This window comes from Felis catus, chromosome F1 (assembly GCF_018350175.1).
Source record: "Felis catus isolate Fca126 chromosome F1, F.catus_Fca126_mat1.0, whole genome shotgun sequence".
Lineage (NCBI taxonomy): Eukaryota > Metazoa > Chordata > Mammalia > Carnivora > Felidae > Felis > Felis catus.
Genome location: NC_058384.1, coordinates 25,358,106 through 25,384,918, shown reverse-complemented (window position 1 = coordinate 25,384,918; position 26,813 = coordinate 25,358,106). Strand labels below are relative to the sequence as shown.

General features: G+C 44.4%; 1 protein-coding gene across 10 annotated transcripts in view; it reads right to left on the bottom strand.

The window, feature by feature from the left end:
* Window positions 1-26,813, bottom strand: part of RGS8 (regulator of G protein signaling 8) — a 133,765-nt gene that overhangs the window by 39,328 nt on the left and 67,624 nt on the right. Inside the window, exon 1 of one of the 10 annotated variants that reach the window (XM_023247246.2) lies at window positions 11,737-11,859. The exons of 5 other annotated variants lie outside the window; for them this stretch is intronic. In XM_023247246.2, the coding sequence (XP_023103014.1) occupies window positions 11,737-11,835 (99 nt within the window). In that variant the 5' untranslated portion in view covers window positions 11,836-11,859. Of the gene's footprint in view, window positions 1-3,567; window positions 6,180-11,736; window positions 11,860-26,813 lie in introns of those variants that run through there. 4 more of the 10 variants (XM_045049481.1, XM_045049479.1, XM_019821749.3 and 1 more) reach the window with 4 other exon arrangements.

Sequence of the window (26,813 nt, the reverse complement as noted above, 5' to 3'; positions counted from 1 at the left end):
ATCTTGGCTGAAGACCTTGCTTTCTTATCTATGAAATCAGAATTACTAAGGCAATGCCAACCTCCTGTTTTACTGTAAGAATTCAGTGGGATATATAAGCAAACATGGATTGTACATTATTCAGTGCATTAAAACATGAAGTCACACTGACGGTGTCAGTCACAGAGAGCAGAGGCCCAACACCAAATGGGTGTGGGGATGAAGGCTGCAGAGGAAGGGGCAGCAGGCCAGAGAGAGAGCAGCAGCAGGACCTAGTTTTCAAAGCCCTGGGGCTGTGATGTAAGCACGAGGGACTGCCACAACTGAAATGTGGCTCTCTCCTCCTATCTTGTGGTGCCAGGGCGCTGGCTATCAATCTCTTCCCCTCCTTAGGCAGTAACAAAAGCTTTACCATTTGCCATCAGGGTCTACAGCTGTGGGCAGAAGGCAGCTTCGGCCCTCTCCCCTCCTCTGAATATAAAACAAGCTGTTTCTAATCCTCCATTTTCAATGACTTCAGCCAATGGCTTTCACCAGCTCCATTCTGGCCAGTCACTTAGAGTCACGTGAAAAGGAAACTCCTCATAGCCATCAGACCAGGGTTGGGCTCTGGTGCAGCAACAGTGGTAGAAATCAGTGGAGTGGAGCCCCGGCCTCCTCCAGGGACAGCTCTCCCACTGGGATCTGCTCCTACCTTCACAGAGCCCTCAGGGAAGGGAGGCAACTTGCTTTTGAGCCTGTGCTGGGCGCACATTAACGTCCGCGCTGGGGGCAGGAGGAGGCCCCAGGGCTGTGTGAGTGCACTCTGATGCACAAAGATGCCGAGCAGATTCTAACACTTTTCCTTGAGAGACAAGGCCTGGTCGGAAGAGGCCCTCTTCCTTCTAGGACCTTTTGTTGAAAAATTCAGAAGCCTGTTGGAAATTCCATACACAGCACACTAACAAAGGACCCGATGAGAAGGCTGAAGCTTCCTGGCCAGTGAAAAACATCCTAATCCCTGAGGCGCAGATGGGGAGCAAAGGAGCACTTCTAGCATCTCTGGAGGTGTAGATTTTTGGACCAAGAGGAAATAAAAAAGCACAAAACAGTCTGGGATAGGATGGGCAGCACAAAAAGTCTAAGCCATGAAGCCATCACACAAAACAAAGCTTACATTTATGTGGCACAATCACAACCTACAAATTGCTTTCACTTCTCTGGCTGAATTTGATCAGTTCTTAACCTCCTAGCCTCAATATGCTCTGGGAAGTCGAGAGGATTAAACAGCATCATGTAGGGAAATTACCTAGCAAAGGTGTCTGGCACATCTTGGTAGCTGGGAGCTACCATTATTCCTTCTAGTGGATCTCACAAAAACCTTTGGAAGTAAGCTGGGTGCTGATTATTGTGCCCATTTTACAGACTACAGAAGCAAAGTTGTTCAGTAGCCCTGAGTGAAGGGCCCATGGTAATTCCATTAATGGCCCTAGGGAGACTTGAACCCAGGACCACCAGGGCTTTCCCTACTCTATACAACATTTCAGCGTGAATAGATCTTCATCACTGAGATCCACGTTTGGAGGCTTTTGTTAATGGAACTATGATGGGATTTGCTCAGCCATCCATCCACACTCTCACTCACTCCCCTAGGAGTACCTGGCATTTGTGAAATGGCTATCATAGCTAAGGAACCATGATCTTCAGGTCAGAGTTAACTGACCCATGAAAGAAAGACCTTGGCTTCAGTATCAGACTTAATCCAACCAGACACATATTATGAGAAAGTTTTCCGATTCTTTGTGTATTAGGCACTGGGTGAATTTTTTTTTTTTTAAGTGACTAATGGAGCCGGTCCCCAGGGGTGGCTTAGTGACACCTGGACACGGTGGACTACAGGGCTGTCTACATACTCTAATAGCCCTGTTCACCCCAGGCCCATGGACCTTCTCTAGGAAACCTATTCTAAGGACTGAGAAGAGAGCAAATGGTTAACAAAAACTAGTTTACGAGATTGATTCAGTGCTCATGGGGCTATCACTCCCAAAATAACAGCCATCGATAGCATAATATCACATTGCATGTTTACAGCTCTGAGCTTTTCCCAAACACTTATATGATCTCAGGATCACAGCTATCTCACTCCCCTACTTTCCAGCACCTCCTCCATCTTCCAAGAAAACCCTGAAGTTTTCCAAATCTGTAGGAACAAATAATCCAAAAAACAACCCACACTGCAGGATGCAGCAGGTTTTCCTTCTTATTTCATTACTTTGAAAGCACCCCAAGATCAGGACTTAGAAGGACCTGAAAGCCAGATTTTCAGGATGTGTGTGAAACAATGGATTGACATTGAGTGGCTCTAACACAGAAACAGAAAAACCACTCTCCTCCACACCTCCCAAAAGTCACTACCGAGACAGCCCTGAGAAGCACCCATTTAGCTGATGCCAGGGACTCATCACCTCCTATAAGTGGCAACTATGCCCTCAATTCACTGCTTAGCAATTGGTGACCTGCCAAAAAAAACAAAACAAAACAAAACAAAACACAAAAAAACAAAACAAAGCAAAAACCCAGTAGCTATGTATGATGATGGATATTAACTACATTTATTGTGGCAATCACTTTGCAATACATACACAAACCAAATCATTGTGTTGTACACCTGAAACTAATATAATGGTACGTGGCAATTATATCTCAGTTAAAACAAAAACAAAAACAAAAAACCTTGTCCCAGCAAGTCTAGTTTTAAGAATATGTTCAAGCAAACAATCCAGAGTGTGAGCAAAATTTTAATTATGATGTTATTCCAGCAATGCATATAATAATAAAACAAATTTAATTAATAAAAGAAAGAAATCAGTGACCTGCCAATGGATGTTAGTTACCTCAATGGTGGGAATCCATGTATCTACCAGATCATCACATTGGACACTTTAAACATATCACAATTTTGTTTGTTAATTCCACCTCAACAAAGCTGGGGGGAAAGATAACAACAGAAAAAACTGGCGACCTCCAATGTACCTTCATCTGCCTCCGACTCATTGTGATTGTGAATCCTGCACTGGAATGTGTCACCAGTGTTAGTCACCAGCAACACCGGGACCTGCACTTGGACGAAACAAAACAGATGCTGTGGGCAGCCAGACTGCTGTGCAGACGACCCACTTAAAACAGCAGCAGAAAAGACATGAATGGAGCGAAAAGAGGCAGTGCCACAGTCCTGATATCAACCACCCCCCCACTCCGCCCAACAAGGGATCTGAGTGAAGAAATGGCATCTCTTGGGACCAGGAAACAGGTTTCAGGGGGTATGAGGAGTTAGGACTGGGGAGAAAAAAGGAACACAAAAAAAGGACATTTGCAGCTTGGCGCCCACTAAGTGGGAAGAATGGGCATATTCCTGCACTCTCGCTCCGGGCAAGGGTGACAGGCTTGCCCCCCTCTGCAAAGCTCTGTGACAGAATGAACAAGGACTGACAGGAGGGCAGTGCCTTTTCTGCCCTGCGGTGCCCTGCCCTCCTCAGCAAGACTTGTGGCCGGGGTTGGCCAGTCCAGGGATCCATCCAGGCCCTGCTGGAAGGAGCTGCTCTCTCTTACCTGTCTGGCGGTGGGCAGTGCCGCTGGGAAGGTGTGGCTGGCCCCGGCCCCAGCTGGGCATGGCTCGGTGAGGCCCTGAGTGACAGAGTCAGCCACCTCCTGGTACATGGGAGAGGGTGGCAGAGGGACACGGCCCACCTCACCTCTGCGCCCCTGGCAGAGCTGCTGCAACGTGCGGCTCCTGCTCCCGCTCCGCTCTGCTCGCCCGCCTGCCAGGGTTTTGCATCTCATGAACGGGGAAAGAGCTGGCGGCAAGGGAAGGGGGTGGGGAGGCGGAGGGAGGGAGAGGGGCACTCTGATAGATGATGCGCACTGCCACGCCGAGTTGGGGGAGGACTGAAGACTGAAGCAGGATGCCACTGCCTGTGTTGTGTGGCTCTCCCGCTGACAGCTCATCACTGAGGGGCCGGCTGCTCTGGAGAATTCAGGGAGAGGCAGAGAGCAGGGGGGTGGCAGAAGGAGGAGGAGAAGGGAGGAGGGAGGAGATCCCCTGAGTTGCACAGAGGGGAAGGAGGTGAACTCGGGTAACTGGCATGGGGGAGAGAGGATGCACTGCCTTGGCTCAAAGACAGACCAGGCTGGAAACATCACTTGACTAGGTGGTGTGGGGGGAAAGATGAAGCACCATATTCCTAGCCTGCTGTCAAGGTTGTCTCCATCTCCTTCCGTGACCAACTGGCAAGGCCACTCTGCCTTAGGAATTTGGAATAGCTAGACACTTTAGACCAAGCACAGCTCCAACTTTCTCAAAGAGAAGGGAAAAGCTGGCAAGAAAGACTATAATGCATGAAACGTTTGGTGTCACACGTCACTCTACACTGCAGGCAAGTCTGAGTGCCCCTCTGCCACCTGCCCAACCTGTGACCAGGAGGTTGCCATGGCAAGAACAGGAGCAAAAGGGAGCACCCACCCAGAGGGGATGGAGCATGTCACATGACGCTTCTCTCTGTAAAGTTCCATTTGGATGGTCAGGAGCAAAATCTGCTGGGCAGCTTGGGCCAGTGCCTGGAGAAGCTTCTTAGCCTGAGGGCTAACCCGCAGCATCTGATGCTAGAGTCTACCTGACCTGCCACTGACATGGGGCAGGTTCACTGCACAGGCCCCGGAGCTGACAGTCATCAGCTCTATTTACAACCACAGCAGAGGAAGAAGCTGACAGGAAAGAAAATAAACAAACAGTGGAAGCCGGAGAAGGACCAAAGGAAGCTGCAGCTGGGGAACACTCAGCAAGCTCAGCTAATGAGGGGAAGAGAGATCTCAAATAAGGGCCTTCTCCGGAGGGAGGGGACGGGATGCGGAGGGGGTGGAGAACCGGCGTGCTGCAAATTTCCAGGGACTTGTCCATCCCTGGTGCAAGCTAGTGCTCTTCTTCAGGTCTGTCTCCAGAGTCCTGCCAAGCACTACCCCAGATGACCGGGTATGGCGGACGGTCAGCACACTGCCTCTACAGATGGCCACAGTCACCATCTCACTGCTGCGTAAAAACATCACACCAATTCAACAAGATCAGGTCAATTCAGCCAGCCGTCATCGGAGCCTACTGTGTGTTGGGGGGACACAAAGATGACTAAGACAACCTAGTTCTGTCTCACAGGGTCCAGAAGGGAGACAGATTTAAATAAGTGACTCCAATGCATGGACATAAGTAAGCTCAGGACTCAGTGCCACCTCAACGCTGAGGGAGGGGACAGCCACCTGACAAATCACATACGTCCTCCCAGAGGAGGCCTCATCTGACCTGCACTTTGAAGATGACCTGTGGATTTTGACAAGCTTGAGTTCAATGGGGGAGAACTCAAGGCAGAGGAACAGCCTGGGCAAAGGCAGAGTCTAAAGGTGCCTGGTGTGTTTGGAGCAGAAAGTGAAGCAGGATAGGAGGCCACCATGGAGGATGTGATTTAAGGGGCACATTGTGACCAGATAGGAAAAAAAAAAGCTTTAAATAAAAGAGTGTCATTTTCATGATCAGACCTGTGCTTTGAGAAGACACATTTGAGTGATGAGGGACTGGGAGAGAGGGAATCCAATCAAGGTTATGTTGTAAATCCCTAGGCGAGAGGATGAGAACCAAAATGAAACAGTGCACCTGAGAGGAAAGAACAAAGTACAGAGATTTGGGAAGGCTGGATTGGCAGGGCTTGATCTGATGTGAGGGACCAAGGGGGGGTGTTCAGAACAGGAGGGGGTGGGAAGGAGTTGAGAATGGACCTACAATCAGTTTGCTAGGGGACCTCAGTCCTACAACTGCAAGGAACTGAATGCAGCTAAAAAACCCAAATGAGTGAGGAAACAGGTCCTTCCCTAGAGCCTCCAGAAAGGAACACAGCCCTGTCAACACCTTGGTTTTTATCCCAGTGATGCCCATGTCAGACTTCCTGGTTACAAGACCATTGGGATACAGTTTGTGATCATTTGTTATGACGACAGCAGAAAATAATATACAGAGGCTGTCCTTGGTTGTAGTTAGGACATTTCTTGCATAATGTAGACGTACAGAAACAGTTGAAGAACCAAAATCAGAAATTAGATAACCTCTGCTTTTGGACATCTGGGTGGCTCAGTTGCTTAAGCATCCGGCTCTTGATTTCTGCTCAGGTCATGGTCTTGTGGTTCATGAGTTTGAGCCCCACATCAGGCTCTGCACTATAGCTCAGAGCCTGCTTGGGATTCTCTCTCTCTCTCTCTCTCTCTCTCTCTCAATCTCTCTCTCTCTCTCTCTTTTTCTGTCCCTTCCCCCACTTGTGCACTCTCGCGTGTGCAAAATAAATAAATAAACTTTAAAACAAAACAAACCTCGGCCTTTCACTGAAGTGTAAGTTCTAAATATCTCCCTTAGAGTATATCACTCTCACACATACACGCACACACACATATGCATGCACACACACACACACATCCCATAAATGAATGTCTGAGCTCAGTCTTAAATGATTTGTTAGGCTCCCTCCCTTTCTCAGGCATATTCTACTTCCAGCAAAAGTGGCTGTGTCTCTCTGATTGATTAGCCATTGTTGAGGAAGTCTTCCTTTGCTCTCTCATATAGTATCACCTGTCATAGGGAACCTAGTCAATGCTTAAGGTTTAAGAGAAGGAAAGGAGGGAGGGGGCCACCTCCTTTGTCAGCAGAAGAGAACCTCTGGCAATGAGAAAGCAGAACCTGACAACCTGAAGAAAAAAAAAAAAGGAAACAAAAACAGGAAGAAAATCCAAATAACCCAGTCCCAGGGTAGGAAGGAGATTCCAAATAGAAAGAAAATAGAATAGATGAATGGACAGATAGATACAGTTAATTAAAGGAACAAAGAAAGCTGAACCCTACCATATGGACCAATTTATATGTCTATCTGTTAGAGTTCAATCCTCTCTATACGTGGGTGCATGTGGGCACAGGCCTGCATGTGTTCATGTGCAAAAACACACATGAGCATCACTCACAGAGATTGAAACTTGCAAGTATCTGAAGGCTATTTATAGAGAATAGAATTTATACCTATCCAGGAATTCAGCTCTCAACCAAGTTATTCTGTAGGAAGTCTGAATGATCCTTCAATTATACCCACTTCTCCCCTATCCCCATTTCCATAGGCAGCAAATGGAAATGGTCAAGAACATGGATTGTGGCAAGTTAAGAACCGGTACTCTGTACACAAATTCCAATTCTGCCACTTACCAGTTTTGTGACCTCAAGCACATCACTTAACCTTTCTGTGATCCAACTTTTCTTTTTTCTGTAAAACAGGGATACCCATAGCACCTACCTTATAGGGATGTTATGAACATTAATGAGTTTATATGTAAGCAGCCTAGACTACTAATGGATATCCCATCTACCCACTCAGGATCAATGTACCCCTTGATTCCTCATAACATCCTATACTTACCCGTGCGTGTGTGTTTCATTATCTGGTTTCTCATCTGTGTATTCCCATTAGACTATAAACTCCATGAAGGCAGAAACTATATCTTGTTTCACTTTGCTTTCCTCATCTCATCCCATGTGCTCAAAAAATCAAAGATGAAATGGAGCTTTCTTTCTTACCTAAGATTAAATTCCCAGGGTACAGGCATAGATGTTTCAAATATTTATCAGTGCCCAGCTCCTGCAGCCTTTGTGGAGATGTGAGGAAATCTCCACAAGCTTACTGGATGAATAGAAACATGTGATCTAGTCACCACTATGGTACCAATTGACAACCAGTCAACTGCCAGACTTGTGAGTGAGGTCATACTAGATAACCCAGCCAACAGTCAATCCACCAGCTGACTCTGGACACATGAACAACATTAGCAAAGCCAACCCAATCAGGATTGTCCAAATAACCTACATCATTAGGACCTTAATATATGTTTGTTGTTTTAAGCCAAGAAGTTTTAGAATGTTTTGTTACACAGCAAAAGCTCAGATACATCATTGAGTAGCCCAGATTTTGAAGCCCATTCTGGGTACTTCTAGCTCCACTCCCTGAACACCATTTTCATCGTAACTGCCCAACTTTATTTCTGACATTAAAGAGCAAAACCGACATAGGTAAATCAAAGAAACCCAGGCTTTATGAGAAAGTCAATTTGTGTTTGTTTCTTCTGAAACCTTGGACAACCTTTCTTTGCCTCAGGATGGTAAATATTTTTTCAGGGTGGTTAAATTGTTCTTGTATATAATAGGTATGTTCATCTACCCACCTATAATGGCACAGTCCACTTATCAAACACAGCTTTGAAAGTTAACTTCGTGCAGGCTATTTTGCCTACGTGTCTAATTTTCCTACAGGAATTGCTTACTCTTGGAGAGCAAAGAGTCATTCCTTTTTACCCTTCACAGTGCCTCGTGTAGCATTTCAGTGATTTCCAGATCTATACATCATGGCCCAGTTAAATTTATAAAATTCCCAAATGGCAACCACAGGGTCATCAAACATTTATTTTTCCAAATAAGAACATTAAAAAGAGTTATCTACCATTGCCATAATTTTATACAATAAAGATAAATTTTTAATGTTTATTTTCAAGAGAGAGAGAGAGACAGAGTGTGAACAGGGGAGAGGCAGAGAGACAGGCAGACACAGAATCTGAAGCAGGCTCCAGGCTCTAAGCTGTCAGCACAGAGCCTGATGTGGGGCTCAAACTCACAAACTGTGAGATCATGACCTGATCTGAAGTCGGATGCTTAACCAATTGAGCCACCCAAGCACCTTAAAATAAAGATAATTTTGATGCCAAAAACATACAAAGGACATAATCTCAGAATAAAGGATAATTCCTCCCATGAAAGTACAGCTAGCAACCCTGCACCCACATTTAGGTACATAAAATTAATATAAATATTTAAACACGTACACATTCATATGCACGTGTATGTGTGCATATGTGTGCATACGTGTGTGTGTGCGTGTGCGCACACACACACACACACTGCACTGTGTTATTTTTTTCTTCCATTTTTCTGTGATCAGTGATGACTTTATCTTTGGCACCAATAGATGAACTTGATTTGGGAACCACTGGCCTACAACATTGCATGTACAAAACAATTACTTGGTGGAACACCTAGGGGATATCTTAGCATTCACAACTTCTGCTAAAGAGGTTAGTCTTTCTTCAGACCGACCTGGAAGCTGACACTAGAGCAAGTACTGACCTCCCACCACTGCAGCAGATATAAGTGAGATAAATTTTCAGCACCACGAAAATGGACGTATTGTAACAAATAGCTGCCAACTCACATTTTCCCAGAACACTTTGAGGGAAAACAATCTTCTTCCATTTCAGCACACTCAGAATTGTGCAGCTAATGGAGCTCAGGAATCCTACTGAGGGGACTCTGCAAACCAATTCTGAATTTTGAGAAACTGCACACTGCCTACAGTCACTCTTAAACAGGCATTTAAGAAAGCATCGCCTCTGACACTAGTATCTAACATGAATGGCCCAGTACACAGAACTGGTCAATAGACACTTCAGAAGCAAATGAAAGAATAAGAGAGTTCCTGCCTGAACTGAAGAGACATTTCCCAGTCTACATCCAGTCTTTAGATATGAGAGATGGGACATAAATAGCAGAACACACTACAGTCCAATGTACATGTGCGCAAGCTTAAGATAAGTGTTTAGTAAACTGCTTGTATATATCCTGTGTCTCATAGATGTGGAATTTCAAAACTTCCATAGAATCAAGCACCTACATCTACCCACTTAAGAGCATCTATATAAATATATGGTGCTCAATATAAAATTTGATGACAAGATGAATGAACAAATGAACTTCTACAAGAGAGACGATTTATTTATTAACTTAAGCAACATATGTTTATTTAATGCCTCTTATGGGCCAGGCACTGTGCTAAGGCTACCTACCATTGCTAGAAATACTCCCATGAACAAAACAATCTTGGTTTTTTGTCTAGCTTTCATTCTCTCTACTCTGCTTCTTGTCCCTTCGTCAAAGTCCATCTAATTTAAGAATCCACCAGCTAGTCCTGAAGATAACTCATAGACATCCCAAGGCCGTTCTCAACGATGACCTAAGAAGCCCATCTTTTGTTTTTCAACCACTGTTGGCTCCAAATCTAGTCTCTTATTCTAAACCCCTAGGTCTGAATTGACTGCTAGAGTTTGAATCTCTTCACTTGCCCTGGTGGATCTCAAACCTGGCTCACTTCCCTTGAGGTTTTCAATCCTTCTGCCATAGGTAGGAATCTTCACGCAATTTCCAGCCCATTAGGGGGCAGCCACTGAAGACAGCTCCTTCCTAACAAGAAGCTCTGACCCTTCTATGAGTCATTCCCTTATTCTTAAGTAATCCTTCTCTCGTCTTGAAAAAGAGCAACCCTTCAGCTATTGTTAAAAATAGATATCTGAACCAGGCTGAACTCCAGCTGACAACTGTAATCAAAATTCTGATACCCAGAGAGGGCAGACCATGTATGAAGAACCCTTATAAAATACTACCTTAACAAGGCTTATTCCTTGTTGAAAGATGGAAGTAAAATACTACATTTTCTCAATTCTAAGACACATTTTTTTCTCACATTTTAACATTTCTGTGGCCAAGATGTTTTACAATCAGCATATACTTATAATGTGGTAAGGTTGGTGACCCCGATCCGCATCAATGCCCCTCAAAAAATAACGCTGTATTAAAAACATAACTCATCTTCCATTTGATGGAATCTTGTAATTGGGAAAATGTAGTGGGCCACAATTCTTCATTGCCAAAGGCCAGGCGAGTGCTTATTAAAATGATTCAAATTGAAGTAGAAGAAAAGAAAGGCCATGAGAAAGGGTAGGATTTCCAAAATCTTTAATGCATTAATAATGTCTCCAATTCAGGGAACCAGAGGCAATACTAGGAAGGAGGACACAAATAATCACTTTCCTCACTTGACAGTTACTAGAATGGCTGATGATCATGTAAAGTGAAGGATTTTGAGTTCCTCTGTTTCTCCCTTCCCCTGCTACCCTCTGCTAGAATGGTGAACAATATAAAATCAGGGAGAAGGAAGAAGCCAAAGCCATGAAAATTCAACAAACTAGTTGACAGCCTTTGATAAGGAGTTGACACCATCTGGGTCATTGTATGGTTTATTTCTTTGTTTAGATTTTTGTTTTATTGTATTCATCATAGGACTTAAGAGGGCAGGTTCTAGAACCAGACTGTCTAGGTTTGAATCCTGACTCCACCACTTAAAAGCTGTGTGACTTTAGGCAAGTGATTCAACCCTGCTGTGCCTCAGTTTTCATACCTGTAAAACAGGGATCATAAATAAGTTGATACCTGTACACTTACAGAAATGTCTGCCACATAGAAGCACTCAATAAGGTCATTTATTATTAATACTTGAAATTTCCTTGAAGAAAAATAATCCCTTCTCTCTGGAAAGCCAAAAAAGAATTCCATAAAGCCCTAGAAGAAACTTACATCTTTCCCTGATGCAGAATTATTTCCCCTCTAAGATTAAAGTCACATAAACCTTTCCCCAGGACTTTTCCTTTTTGTGGATGAAAAAAAAAAAACATCAGCAATCTTATCTAGGTGAAGGTGAATTTGCTGCCGAGCAAAACGCTCTTTCAATGTTGAAAATTTCGCCAGTCCTGAGTAAGAAAAGGGTAGAGTGGTCCCAGCTGGAGTCAGACGCTTATCATGATTTTGTTTGACTCTGAAATAAGTCTTACCTCATAAACACAGAATTTCCTGAGGAGACTGGAACAAGAGGAATTAGCAACTGTGTGCACACATCTCTGTAATGAACGTGTGGTTCCATATGTCACCATGTCTATGTAAGTGCTCAGAGACTTACTGTATGTCTGCAAAAAAAAAAAAAAAAAAAAAGCACCCAGAGAAACATCAAGTATTTATTTGGGTTAGACTGTTTTTTATAATCCTGCAAAAGGTTACACACAGAAGATGGGTTATTGCATACAGGGAGCTAGGACTCGGGCATCCTGATTCATCCTCTCATATTAAAGGCAGCCTCTCCTTTTTTGCAAATGACATATCAGATAAAGAGTATCTAAAATATATTTAAAAAATGTATACAACTCAACACCCCCAAAACAAATAACCCAATGAAAAGTGGGCACAAGATGGGGCGCCTGGGTGGCTCAGTCAGTTAAGCGTCCAACTCTAGGTTTTGGCTCAAGTCATAATCTCACAGTTTGTGGGACTGAGCCCCGAGTCAGGCTCTGCGCTGACTGACAGCATGGAGCCAGCTTGGGATTCTCTCTCTCTGCCCCTTCCCCCACTCTCCCTATCCATCTCTCTCTCTCTCTCTCTCTCTCTCAAAATAAATAAAGATTAACAAAAATAGGGACAGGACATGAACACACATTTCTCCAAAGACATAAAGATGGCCAAGAGATACACGAAAAGATTCTCAATATCACTCATCATCAGGGAAATATAAATCAAAACTATAATGAGATATCGCCTCACACCTGTAAAAATGGCTAAAACCAAAAACACAAAAAACCACAAATATTGGCAAGGTTGTGGAGAAAAAAGAACTCTCATGCACTATTGGTGGGAATGCAAACTGGTGCAGCCACTGTGGAAGTCAGTATGGAGGATCCTCAAAAAATTAAGAAAAGAACTACCCTATGATCCAGTAATCACACTACTAGGCATGTATATGAAGATTACAAAAATATCCCATGTTTATTGCAGCTTTTTTAATAATACCAAAATTATGGAAGTAGCCCAGGTACTGAATGATAGATGAATGGATAAAGAAGATGTGGTATATATACGATGGAATATTGTTCAGCCATGAAAAATGAAATCTTACCATTTGCAACAACATGGATGGATCCAGAGAGTACAATGCTAGGGGGATTAAGTTAGTCAGAGAAAGACAGATACCACTCATATGTGAAATTTAAGAAACAAAATAAATAAACAAAGGAAAAAAAGAGAGAGAGACAAACCAAGAAGCAGACTGTTAACTATAGAGAACAAACTGTGGTCACTAGAGGGGAGGAGGGTGGGAGGATGGGTGAAATAGGTGATGAGGACAAGAGAACACGTACCGTGATGAGCACTGAGTAATGTCGAGAATTGTTGAATCACCGTATTGTACAACTGGCACTAATACAATGTTATATGTTAACTATATTGGAATTGAAAGTAAAAAGTCTATTTAAAAAAAGCACCTTCTCCTCCTGTTGTATTTCCATCATCTTGAGCTCCTCCACCTCTGGGGCAGAGGGTTTTTCATATCATGACAGAGACAGGCCCTCATTCATTTCATCGATTTCATCTGATGTAAAAGATATTGAAAGGGGAGCTATGGCTGAGTGGGTGTTTCTTTTTTTTTTTTAATATTTATGTATTTATTGGGGGGGTAGGGGAATAGAGAGAGGAAGAGAGAGAATCCCAAGCAGGTTCTGTGTTGTCAGCTTAGAACCTGATGCGGGGCTTGATCCCACCACCATGAGATCATGACCTGAGTCAAAATCAAGAGTGCAACGCTTAATGAGCTGAGCCACACAGGCGCCCCTGCTGAGTGGGTGTTCCTGTCTGCAAAGCCTGGTATGGGAAACACCAGAAGAGTTCGCTGGGTGTGTGGGGGTAGAGGAGTGGAGGGAGGATGGGGGCTTCTGCAGACAGACAACTGTTCCAGACACCTCCCAGGGAACAAAGATTAGCTTGGACACCCAGCCCTCAATGGCAGGAGGACAAAGGAAGCAGGCCTGAGAACTTCCCTAACCTCAGCCTCTGGAAACTGGCGCTTGCCACAAGGAGCGTGGAAAATATTTTACAAAAGAGGCTAGACGCACGCCATATGGCTGTGTCCGGAAAACTCCCATACACATCCTTGTTGGAGGCTCTTCTCCCTGTGCAGTGGCTCCCAAAAGTCAGCTTCATTGCCACGGGGACTTAAGGAATCCGAAGGGACTCCAGGAACCACGGGGATTGCAATGAGGATGCAGGGAAGAAAAGCCTCCTGAGTGGGCTGCAACACGCTTCAGACTTGGGGCCTTCCCGGCAGAACGGATATCTCTATTCCAGGAGCCAGGGGTCTGAAATCTAGAGAAAGGGATCCCTCGGGGACTATAATGAATGCTGTGCTCCGGCAGTGCCGGCATGGTTCAGCTGTTTGATTAATGCCACACGAGAAGGCAAATTTAATAGAGAGCAAACCCTTCTAGGGTGCCTGCACTGGATAAGATCCTGCACCTCACACCCAGTGAAGAGGACCACAGAGGAGTTTGCGAGACTCCTTCCGGAGCTCTGGGCCGAGGGCAGAAGTGTGTGAAGAGTGTGCCTCTGTCTCAGCTTCTGAGTCCTGAATGCATAACAATGTGCTCTGAGAGCCAGCCAAGGGGAGAAGGGTTTCCATCTGCTCCTTCCCCATTCTCTGCTCCAGCGAAGGGGAGGGGGTGTCCTTCAGCTGTTAGGCCGGTCCTGTATGGCTATTGGCTGACACATTTTCAAAGCCACTCTCAAAGGCTTTGATTAGCTGGCTGTTGCTGGGCAGCAGCTGAAGCCATTTGCCCTGGAAAATGGAAGGAAGCAGGTGTAACCACTCACCCCAACCTGACCCCCCAAAACACACCCCCTCCCACCCCACATACACTTTACAACCGATTGGGTTACTTTGTCCCTGTACATTTTAATGAGTGCACCCCCTTAGCATCCCTTCCCTAAAATGTAACCAAGGGCAACACTGTTCTTGACTTCTCTCTCAAGAGAAAGGAAGTGCCAGGGGTGCTTGGGTAGCTCAGTCCGTTAAGCATTCGACTCTTCATTTCAGCTCAGGTCATGATCTCACAGTTCGTGAGATTGAGCCCCGTGTTGGGCTTTGCACTGACCATGGAGCCTGCTTGGGATTCTTTCTCTCCCTCTCTTGCTGCCCCTCCCCCACTCACGTTGTCTCTGTCTCTCTCAAAATAAATGAACTTAAAAAAAAAGGAAGTGCCAGCCCAGGGTGGTAGCTGGGTGAGGCTCCAGGTCCTCCTCAGGCTGACTCTGGCTACAGAGGGTGCAGGACAGCACTCCCATGGTCTGATTTCCATAGCCTTCAGGAATAGCAGAGTGACTGGAAGCCATAGGCATATTGGGAAGACCGAATACTTTTTTTATTACATTCTAATTTTATTAAGTACACCCCTCCCCACCAAAACAACACTATACTTAAGAATTAATGCAATCTCGGGGCGCCTGGGTGGCTCAGTCAGTTAAGTGGCCGACTTCGGCTCAGGTCATGATCTCACAGTCCGTGAGTTCGAGCCCTGAGTCGGGCTCTGTGCTGACAGCTCAGAGCCTGGAGCCTGTTTCAGATTCTGTGTCTCCCTCTCTCTGAACCTCCCCCGTTCATGCTCTGTCTCTCTCTGTCTCAAAAAATAAATAAACGTTAAAAAAAAATTAAAAAAAAGAATTAATGCAATCTCTAATTTTTATTCACTACATGAGATTTTGTACTTGAAAGTGCTTTGAATTTAAAATTTAATATCTGAAAGGATTCTTGCGCAATCCTCTAATCTGATCACCTTAACAATCCAGTGGGCTAAATACCTTTGGGGAAATTGAGACACCAGAAGAAAACCAAATTACCTAAGGATTTATAATAGTAATATAGAAGAACTGGCTTCATATTCAAGTTTTCCTAATCCCAGCTGAATAGCCTCTCTTACCTTCCCAATTTTAATAAATAAATTGCATATATTGTGAATCATTATTGAAAAACTGTCATATATGTTTACCCAACATGCTTGTTGTGCTTTCTTGCAAGCCCGTTAAATGGGTCCCACATGACTTTTAGCCTGCTCCTTCCTCTACCTGCAGCTCTATCTCAAATGAGGCAAAGAAGTGAAATTGGTGGCAGAATAAGAGTGGGAGTTCGAGCTGATGGACAACAGACAGCATCGCTGAGCAGGACTGTGACGCAACAGCAGCATTTCAGGAAACTTTATCTGGTAGCAAAGTACTAGCCTCAGAAGAAGAGGCAGATGGGAGTTATCACTTCTCTTGGACCATATCCATGCCCGATCTTCCTTGGGGACAAATGGAACTTTTTGCCCCTCAAAGTGTACCATGCCCCTCAAAGTACCTTCAGTGCTTGCATCACAGGGAGCTGCTGCTCCTGGGATGAGCTAAGATTACAGAGATGACCCCAAGATTAGTCTTTAGATGCATCCATCATATCTGGCAGCCTAGAAGACTGAATGCTACTTACAAAGGATTTCAATTTCCAGCTGGTGATGGTGCAGAGCCTGGATGAAACTGGAAAGCAGGTTCTTCTGTCTAAATAGACAGAGGCAAGGGGTGCCTGGGTGGTCCCAGGGGTTAAGCATCTGACTCTTGATCTCAGCTCAGATCATGATCTCACATAAGACTGAGCCCAGTGTCAGGCTTCAGGCTGGGTTTGGAGCCTGCTCAAGATTCTCTTTCTCCCTCTTCCTCTGCCCCTCTCCTGCTCATGCTCTCAGGCTCTCTCTCCCTCTCTCAAAAATAAAAACTATTTTAAATAAATACATAGGCAGAGGCAAAAGTTCCAATCAGTCTTTGAGCTGAAATCCTTGAGGGGTTACCTGTGCTCTGATCTTTCCTCCATCACTGACTCTTGGTTTTAAAGGACTTGCCTTGTATCTCATATACTCATTAACAAAGGACTCAACGAGCTAACTTGGGAGAGGGGTAAAGGTCCTAAGTAAAATGCCAGCATTATCTATGATGTTCTAAATAAGCACATATTACATTTTTCTGTGACTTCCTAAAGAAATCCAATTCTTTAACTTTGCTATCTGACCCCTAAGTGATAATAATGATAGGAATTTTAGACCAGGTCAAAGGCATGGGTCACCAGGGGATGACCCAATACTTCCAGAGACATAAAAACCTTTGTCATGACTGACACCAAACAGATGCCCATCTAACGTACTTCTATCACAGTTATCTAACTGCAGGTACATGGCTCAGTAAGTCACCTCTAAATGGGAGTGCAGTGGGTCATTGGAAAGTGTAGGCAAATGACAAAAGGGCAGGAACAAACTTGACTGTTTGCAGCCAGTGCTTTCATGTGCTCATCCACTCATTCACTGGAGGGCCTGTTTTGTGCCCTGCACTCTGCAATGTTGAATGAGATAGAGGGGTTCCGAATGGTCCAGACTGAACATACAATTCCAAGTCAGAGCCCTGACATAAATTTTGCAAAGATCCCACCTCTAAGCTTCCACCTCTCCAAACTCCCAGCGCCTCTGCTCTGAAGAGGAAGGATCACTTTCTCCTGCAACCCAAATTTCTGGGACAGACGCCTATGTGGTGGCAAAAGCTATGACCCAGAACTGTTCCCTGGGGGCTGGGGAAGTGGTGGCATCTGATGTGAATGGCAAACTTCTCTGTTCTCACAAATCCTACCTACCACCCACAGCCCAATCCTGAACAACCTAAAGAGAGAGCAAATTGAACTTGTCCAGGGGTGGTCTAAAGGTCAATTCAACATAGAATTCAGCTAAGAAAAATACCACCCTTTTGTCTTGTGTCTTCAGCTCACCACGACTTTGTTTTCTCCTAACCCGTGCTCACAGCATCCTCCTGTCTTTTCCCTCTGTTCTAAAGTAGAAATGCAGAACCAATATCAACTATAACCTGATTATCTGCAAGAATTGGGCCAGCACAGGGTCATGGATAATAACCACAGACAATTCTGAGAAATCATTTAAATTTGCCTTTGGCCTACATTTGTTTATATGTGTGCATTTCCAAATAGATTTACCTTCCTAATTGGGTTTTGTTTGCATTCCCTCGGCACACACTGACTGGGATGTCAGGGAGGGGGACAGGGGGTGGGCTGAGTGTTGAGAAAAGCTGGGTTGAGATAAAAATTTGTAGGAGTGAAACTTCTAGTTGCATCGTTCACTTAACAAATATTTATTGAACAGCAACAAATGGCATAGCGCAGCACTTGGTTTTGCAGGAGATGCACAGTAGGGATGAGATACAGTCTCTGCCCTAAAGAAGTTTTCCATCTTGTCAAAGGGAGTACATGAAGACTTTACATTTATACAGTTGAGATTTAACTATAGCCTTAAACGTGAGCCGAAATAGCGCTGTTTTTAACTCAAACATCCGCTTTTGATCTAATGGGACTCAGATAAATAGCGATTCCTCCAGTTCCCATACTTCAGGTTTCTGTGTTTCTATGCTTGTATAAAATGCAAGTTTCTCAGCTTATATAAAACAGCACAGGAATCATTTCCCAGAGTACGCGAGCGTTGGCGATAATGGGTTGGAGGGGTTTCCCCTTGAGACTCCATGTCTGAATTTACTGACAAGTTAATCGCTGAGGAAGCAAATACTCAATGTCTTACATTGTCCTCAGTTCAACAATTTCCAGGCAAGCCCCACCACCCCTTTCTCTTTGGTGTATATCCCCATGCCTAGAATCTGCTACACTCCCCCTCAAAAGGCAGAGGCTCTCCCCAGTTCAGTTGTCCACTGAAAACATGCCAATTTTGGAAAAGCAAGTAAGGGGCAAGGGCTGTCTTGTCTTGCACCTGTATGGAAAGTGGGACAAAAGTGTAGCTCCATGGCACTACACCTCACCCAGATTCTCCCCACTAAAACCGGTTCCTTCCCACTTTCTCTGTCATTTCCACTACGCCAAAAGGAATTAGTGATGTGGATTATGTGTGTGTCTCTCGTTGGACTAGGGAATCCCAGATCCACTCTTACTACCCCCATTTCCAGGAGACCACCTCAGACTCAAGACATCCTTGGTAGACTGCTGGGAGGAAAAAGTGGCCTCAGGCTAGGAATGAATGATGAATTTACAAAAGGCACCGCCAGCCAGATTACCAAAGGCCAACATTATCAGCAGCATCATCAGAGGCACTCATGCCACACATGACCACTTATGTACATGCAAGCCAGGTGCAAACATGAGTCCTGGCCCCCTGACTGCAAGTGACCTATGAAATCAATTTCAGAGGTCAAATGACACTTTTTTGCGCACAGTGAAGGGAACTATTGTTATGTGAAATGACATACGTCAAATATATTCTTATTTTGTATCACAGTTTTTAAAAAATGCTGTACAGTATACAGCATTAATATAGGTGAGCATGAAGTAAAGAACCTTAGAAACAATCCTATAATATTTACTGAATCAATGCTAAAGTAAGAGTAGATATTTGTACATGTACAAGGAAATGACAACCTAAATTAAAGGATACAGAATGTGGAGGGTGAAGTTGCTTTTAAAACAAGGCTGTGTATAGAACTGTTGGCCCTTCCCAATTCTTGGAAGGCATTCAAGTTCCCAGAAATGCCTCTCATTCCCCTGACTCAGCAAGGAAAAAGGAGCCACCTATTTTAATAGCTTCTTCTATAGCTGAAGGGGTTTAGGAACAAGTCAGGGAGAGATGGTGAGATTCATGCCTCAGAATCCCCAATAAACTTTTTAGAAATACACTCTGTAAATCAGGATAGTAATTTGGCTCTCCTGTTCAGCTGGTGCTAATCATGCCGCCTGCTAAAGTTGAGCCACAGAGGAGAAATCTGAAGACCAAGATAGAGCAGATAACTAACCACCTAAGTAGGAAGACCTGATGTTCCCAGAATGCCTTCCCTACTCTTAAAATTAGCATGAGAGTATGTTATTTTACATGAAAATCTTGGGGCACCTGGGTGGCTCAGTCGGTTAAGCATCTGACTCCTGATTTCAGCTCAGGTCATGATCTCAAAGTTTGTGAGACTGAGCCCAACATCAGGCTCTGCACTCTCAGTGCAGAGCCTTTTTGGGACTCTCTCTATTCCTCTCTCTCTCTCTCTCTCTCTCTCTCTCTCTGCCCCTGCTTGCACTCTATTTCTCAAAATAAATACATAAACTTTTTTTTTAATCCAAATTCCCCTGAAGAAGTAATACTTTCAACTATCAGTCATTTACATTTCAGTGTAAATTTGTTTCAGATCATTTTCTAAAACAAGGTATTGAATGGAACTAGAAAAGATTGTGAAGACCCCCCACACACATGTCTTGGAGGATACTACTATTATAAAAGGGGCACCAAGGAAGACAGCTGGAGAGGCAATGACAGCCTTTCGACTTTGCCTTACTCAGAGCTGGCCCAGCTGAGGAACATGGCCTCCTGCCCACTAAGAACACTGGAACAACTGTGAACATTGGCCATTTGAGCTTGGCTTTAAACCTAGAAGTCCAGCTTTCTAAGAACATTGGCTTTGAACCTAGAAGTCCAAATCCAAATATAAAGCAGGGTAGGGTGTGCCCAGAAGCATCAAAAATTTGATTTTAGTATTTGTGAAACCATCTTTATTCTTTTTCCTATTCCTACCCCCACCTGCCATCAAGAGAATCATTCCAATAACCCCCTAACTTGGGAACAGATGATCTCCATGCTGTGGCCAGAAAAAGTTCAAGGGGCATAGGCATCTGAGACAGCTGTGTGGTCATCACCATCAATAAATAGCAAGTATTAGATACTTTCGATATGTCAGCATGGTGCTAAATTTTTTCTGTGGATCATTTCTTTTGCTCATCACAACCCATAAGATAAGGTTACCATTGTGCAATAATAACACCGAGACTTAGAGAGGCTAAGCCAAGGTTACATGGCTTGTAAGTAGTGCAGCTGAAAGTTAACCAAGGCAGTCTAACTCCAAACTCATAACCAATAGATTAAGCAGCAGCAACTCTTGGGAAGAAGTGCTAGTTGTTGAATAGTCAACCAGAAAAGTCAGCTTCCTTCTGTGTGTCTTCCACTCAGACCTCATGTCTTCACAATATGACCTGATAAAAGAATTTCTGCTCACTGTACCTCCCAGGTCATAGTGGGGAGGAAACCCTGGCCTGGGCCCTATGGTGTCCTTGAAGGAAGATGCATGAAGGAGAGACAGGACCTGGCTTACAGCCACTGTCAGCCCTGTGCTGAAAAAGCAGCCCTCTCTATGGAGGCGTGCCTGGGCTCCCCCACCCCTGAGGTGAAATAATGGCTCAGACAAGGGGTTTGAAGGCATCAATGGACTGACAGCATAATACCCATGACTTTCACAGCATGTGTCTTTCAGCTGCAGAAATAAGGGCAGGATAATTTTAGCTCTGCGTGTCTTAACACAGCTCCACCTCTCCTGCCACCAGGCAGGCTCCAGACAGGGGCCCATTGTGTCCTTCAGCACTGAAGCTCCCAGACCCTGCTAAGAACCACTGACTGCAAAGTCTGGGGAGTAAGTTTGGGCCTCAGTGGGCAACAGGGCTCTGGGCTACCACAAGCTCTCGCCCCAGGCTCCAGAGCTGTGCGTCAGCAGGAAACCACTTCCTCTCTGACCACAGGCCTGAGGTGGTGACCTCTGAATATCCAAGGAGACACTGCTGCCCCAACATCTGCTCACTGACACACAGCTCCCCTCAGCAGCTCTACACAGGCAGAGGACAGGGAAAGGAAAGGATTGCCTGTGCTGAATGCTGGACAGCTGACATCCTTTGACCTAGAAAGAGTGACCTGACCGAAGTGCCTTTTCTCATTGTCCACATATCTTCTTCTCCTGATTTCTTTCTTTGGTTGTAGTGGCTCTTCCTTTTCCTGATTTTCCTCCTACTTCTTCAGCTATGGTTTTATGTATGTGTAGGGTTGTGTGTGTGTGTGTGTGTGTGTGTGTGTGTGTGTGTGTGTGTGTTTTATCCTATATAGGAGATTGTATACCTCTCTTGTGAAATCCCCATTTTATGGGTCTTATTTCTTAGTGGGGAAAACCTAGGGTCTCATCATCTACACTCTGGCCAATTTTGCTCTCCTCAGCCCATTTCCCTTTGCTCACCGAAGGCCAGGCATAAGTGCTTACTGAGGGAAAAGACACAGGAATCTCTGAGCCTTGAAGTATACACACGTACTCCTCCCACCCAGCCACAATATGCTTGGCTCAAACTTAACAGAGCCCTTTGAAAAGATGACCTTTCTCTTTTATGGTCTAATTATGTCTCCGTATCAATGTGGCACCTCACACCTAATTGTCTTTAGAACCCAGGACTGAGCTTCCATAGCTCCTGGTGAACTGTCAGTTACTCCACAGGGCCAAAGGCTGGATGGGCACTTACCACAGGGCGTACGAGCTATTGCCACTGCGTGACCCCATAATGACACCATATCTCATTGACACTTCCCTACATAGTTGGAATTTAAAGTTCTGACAAGCTATCTCTAGTTTCTGTCTTTAAGAGGAAGATATGAAGTTGCAAACTATTGTCAAGCTAACTCTTGTGTTTTGTTTTTTTCAAATATCACTACTGCCCTTTACTTCCTTTGTGATCTCAGGAAGTCTTCACAATCTCCTTGCCTCAGTTTCTTCATCTTTAAAATAGGGATAATAAAAACCGCCTATCCTTTAGGGCTATTGGGTCAAATAAATGTGAAACGCTACAGTTCTTGGTTGCAAGCAACAGAATCCAAATCTGGACAACTGAACCAATGAGACAGCTCCCAAACTCAAGAGGAAAAAACTGAACGCTCTCATCCCAGAAAAGGCAGGATCCAGGGAAACACCAAGATTCTTGGTTACAGAAATGAACGATTTCCCCAGGGCAGCTCTATTTGAACTAATCAGCTCTATTCATTTTTCCCACTTTGTTTCATCCAACTCAAGTTTCGTATTTCCAAGAGAGAGACCCTGACTGGTGTAGAATGGGTCACACACCCATCCTCATTACCAGAGGAGGGCACAGAACTTGGATACACAGATGTGGTATAAGGCTTAAAATTAAGATCCAATATCATGTGTGCCTTGACATCTGGGGAAAACAGGGAGGACCTCAAGTGGCCTGACCACAAATTCTCCTCCCCCTCTGCTCCTGCAAATAAGGTCCTCTAGCCAAAGACCCTTTGTATCAAAAGACCAAAGGCAATACCTATTTGCCCTGGAGGAGCTGGTTTCACTGCCGACTCATGGAATTATTCAAACAACCCTATCACATCCTTGTGTGAGAACCAAGGGCCTACAAAGTCTGCCTCCCAGAGCCCCTGCTGGTTTACTCTACTGCCAAGTACAATCTCCACATGGCTCTGCGTGACATGTGGTCTTCTCCTCCCCCAGTGAGTGTATATGGCTAATAAACTGCTGTCAACCCACCCGTCTGCATCAGGTATCATGCGTCCAGCCATCCCTATCACCCTCACCAATGGGGTGAAGAAGCAGTGAATAAAACAGGTCCCCCAAGATGGCACACACCAGGGGACGGGTGGGTCCTCAGAGAAAAATCCAGGTGCTATTACCAGAAGTTGAGGATGAAAGCAGGACAAGTACAAACAACGGGTGTTCAAGACATCATGAAAACTGTTCAACACAGAGCCTGAAAACCAGAAAGTGAACCCAAAAATGTAGGTAGTAGAAATACTATTTCCACATTGTCATGGAAATCAACAGTCCCTGGAAAGAATCTCCCAGTGTAGCACTTGCCATGTTTATAGAGTACTTTCTGCCCTCTTCCCTGGCACTTCTTCCCAGCACCTTCACGGCAGTGCAGAGCAACAGGCATCGGGAAGTCAGAGGGAACACCCCCGTGCGTGACACCCCCTTGCGTGGGATTCCTGCCTTGAGCAGATGGATGAGGCACCAGGGGTACATCACACAAGCACCTTGCTCTGCAATTAAACTCACTGTCAGCCCAAAATGCATCAGGCTGGAAGTGAACAGGTGATAAGCCAGTCACTCCCTGCACTGAAGCACTCCCCTGATTATCTCCCTCCTCCAGGTAAGAGTTAAAAACACTATTTCTGGCAAGTACTGGCCTTCTGAGCAGAAAGCATGGCCACTGGATGACGTATAATCACAAATGCTAGACAGAGCCCCCGGACCTCAAACATCAACCTGTTGCCTATCATTCTGTCATTAAAATGTAATTCTTCCAGTGTCTGAGAGTCCTTTTCAAAATAACACAGGTCCCACCTCGTTGGCAAATACCTTTCCAGAGGGTTGCTCTCTTTATGCTGAAAACCAAAATAGGACACACACTGGGTACCTGACTGGAAGCAGAACACCTGACTAGGACAAGACCCAGGAGGAAGGAAAGGAGGACTGAGAAGTGGCTGGGGACACACACCAGTGACAAATATCAAGACAGATACTCAGTGGGCTGGGGTCAACCAGCACTGGCCCCTTCTGCTGTAGGACCAGCCAACTTAGTGATGTGGCCACAGTCAGGCATCACCCTAACACCTCTGTCTGCCAAACACTTGGCATCTGCATTAACAGCCAGGAATATGCTGGCTCCAGATATTGGCTAAGTTCCAAACATTTTCAGATGCTGCATAGAGCCTGGGATCTCAGCTCCTTGAGCACCAGGAAACCCTAACTTGGGCTTCCCACCATGTCAGCCCCTATTTTCTTCCTTGGCTTCCCATCATCCTAGCGCTTCACATTTGTGTTATGTTTAAAAATAAAAATTCTTGAGTAGCTGCATACACAGCTCTCTGCAGCTTAAAAGTGCATATAATAACAACAGTGTAGGCAACAATTAAACTCAAGACTTTCTTAAATGCCAGGGACTTTATAAATATTATCCTATTTATTTCCCTACAATAATCCTGAAGGTGGGCTTTGTTACTCCTGTTTAACAGGTGAGAAAATCTAAGTCTAGATGTCAACGGACTTGTTCAAAGCCACACAGATAGTAAGCGGCTTAGCTAGGACTCAAATCTAACTGCAAGGCCTCTAATACACTCATTGCCTCTTGAAAAAAGGTGCTGACTTATCATCATGTCCTAATCATGTTGGGAAGGTTTGCCATATACCCATGCAGGATGCATGAAAACATGACAGTTTTTCCTGGAGTTTTTACTCAGGTGTTCAGGATGTAAACTCATCCAACCACTTGGACGTCAATCCGTGGCCACATTTGACCTTATTACCCAAGTCTCAGAGAGCCCAGACCCTGCCCTAGAAGTTGAATAAATAAGCATATCTTGCCACGTCTGAATTCTACCCTGAATCTTTTAGTCTCTTTCTAGAGTCCTTATTGATACATCTTCTCAATGTGTTCACATCATCACCACGACTAGAACATAAAAACATCCCTGGCTTGGAGCACCATATGAACAGCATTTATACCTTTTTAAAATGTGGGCATCCTTTAAAATACCCACATTTTACAATAAACAATGCCATTTAGGATGTGCCGAGACAGAAGTATTCTTTTCCTTCTGTTCTTCTATTGTAGTCATGGAGACCTCAAATTTGGTTGAAATGAACAGACAAAATTAAAACCTGCACAGAAAGTTGGTATCAGGGAAAATAATGACAGTTTATATTTCAGTGGTATTTGTGTGTGAGGCAATTAATCATTCTACAGACGTTACCTCATTCTGATCTTTCACTAAGGTAGGAAAAGGACAGGTGCTTTTCATCCTCCTAAAATCCACACTGGATAAATGGTGAAGACCATGATAAGGAGAGACTAAGTCTACACTACATGAAACTACACGGCTGAGACAAAAAAAAAAAAAAAAAGTTCACCCACCCAGTTGTTTGGCCTGAGACTGGTCTTAAATTAATCATTTGAAGTTAATGTTTTAATCACTCAACTGAGATGCATTGGTCCATACAGACAGGAATCACCAAATTTACCAATAAGCCATCAAGAGCAGCTGAGGTCTCTCCATTGAATGTGCCACTTAAAAAAAAAAAATACATTGCCCTGCCCTATGATGCTCACCTTAATGACTGCCACTGTCCCGTATATCTCCACACCATCATCATGGGGGGGGGAGGGGGGTTCTAAAATACAAATCTGATCACCTTGCTCCATATTGACCACAGATGGACTTGAAACGCTTCCTGACCAGACCTCTTGCCTACTTTCCTGTTCTATCTCTCAACCCCTCCCCCACTGCCATGTTGTAGTCCTAAGAAGACATTCAAATACAGTAACTAGCAGTAATTTAAACACTACAAGCTGTTGCCTAGCAAGACTACCTCCCCCCACCCAACCCCAGCCTACCCGGCCACCACATACACCTAAACCTTGACCCTCTCATTGCCTATCTGAAAACACCCATTTTTCTCTCCTTCTTTTTAGGATCACTTTTTAAACATTATTATTATTATTTTACTATTATAATCATCAGCATCATTATTATTACAGAAAAGTACACCAAAGATATAATAAATAAAAACAGAAAAAAGAAAATTTAAAAATATACATAATCCCCTTACCCAGAGATAAAACCCTGTTAGCATTCTGGAATATTCCTTACAGTCTTCTCCATGTGCACATATAGAGACATTTTCCACCACACCAGTTTGACTTCTGAGACTTGACTCTAGTGCCACTTCCTGTAAGAAGATGCTTCTAACCTTTCCTCCCCCGCCTCCCCCAAACTTAATCATGTTCGCTCCCACTCACCCTTCAGGTCGCCACTTAAATGTCACATCCTCAGACAGTCCTTTCCTGAACACCCAAAGCAAATGACATCACCCCAATTACTCTCTCTGGTAGCACAGTTCTTTTCTTTCATTGGATTATCTGAATTTATAACTGTATGTGTGTTTATACATTCATGTCTTTCCCACTAGACTGTAAGCCTCATGGGACTAGAAACCAGAGCTGGTAATGCTGATCACTGTACCCCCAGGCCTAAAACAGCATCTGTGTCATCAAGCCCACAAGAAGTATGAAAAGCTAAGTAAATGGCAGCTCCCTTCTCCACACCCCCACAAACACCTTACCAATCTCTAACACAGAATTTATTCCATCCTACCAGTTGCTCTACCACTAAACTATTTGCTCCTGGAAGACAAAGGCTAT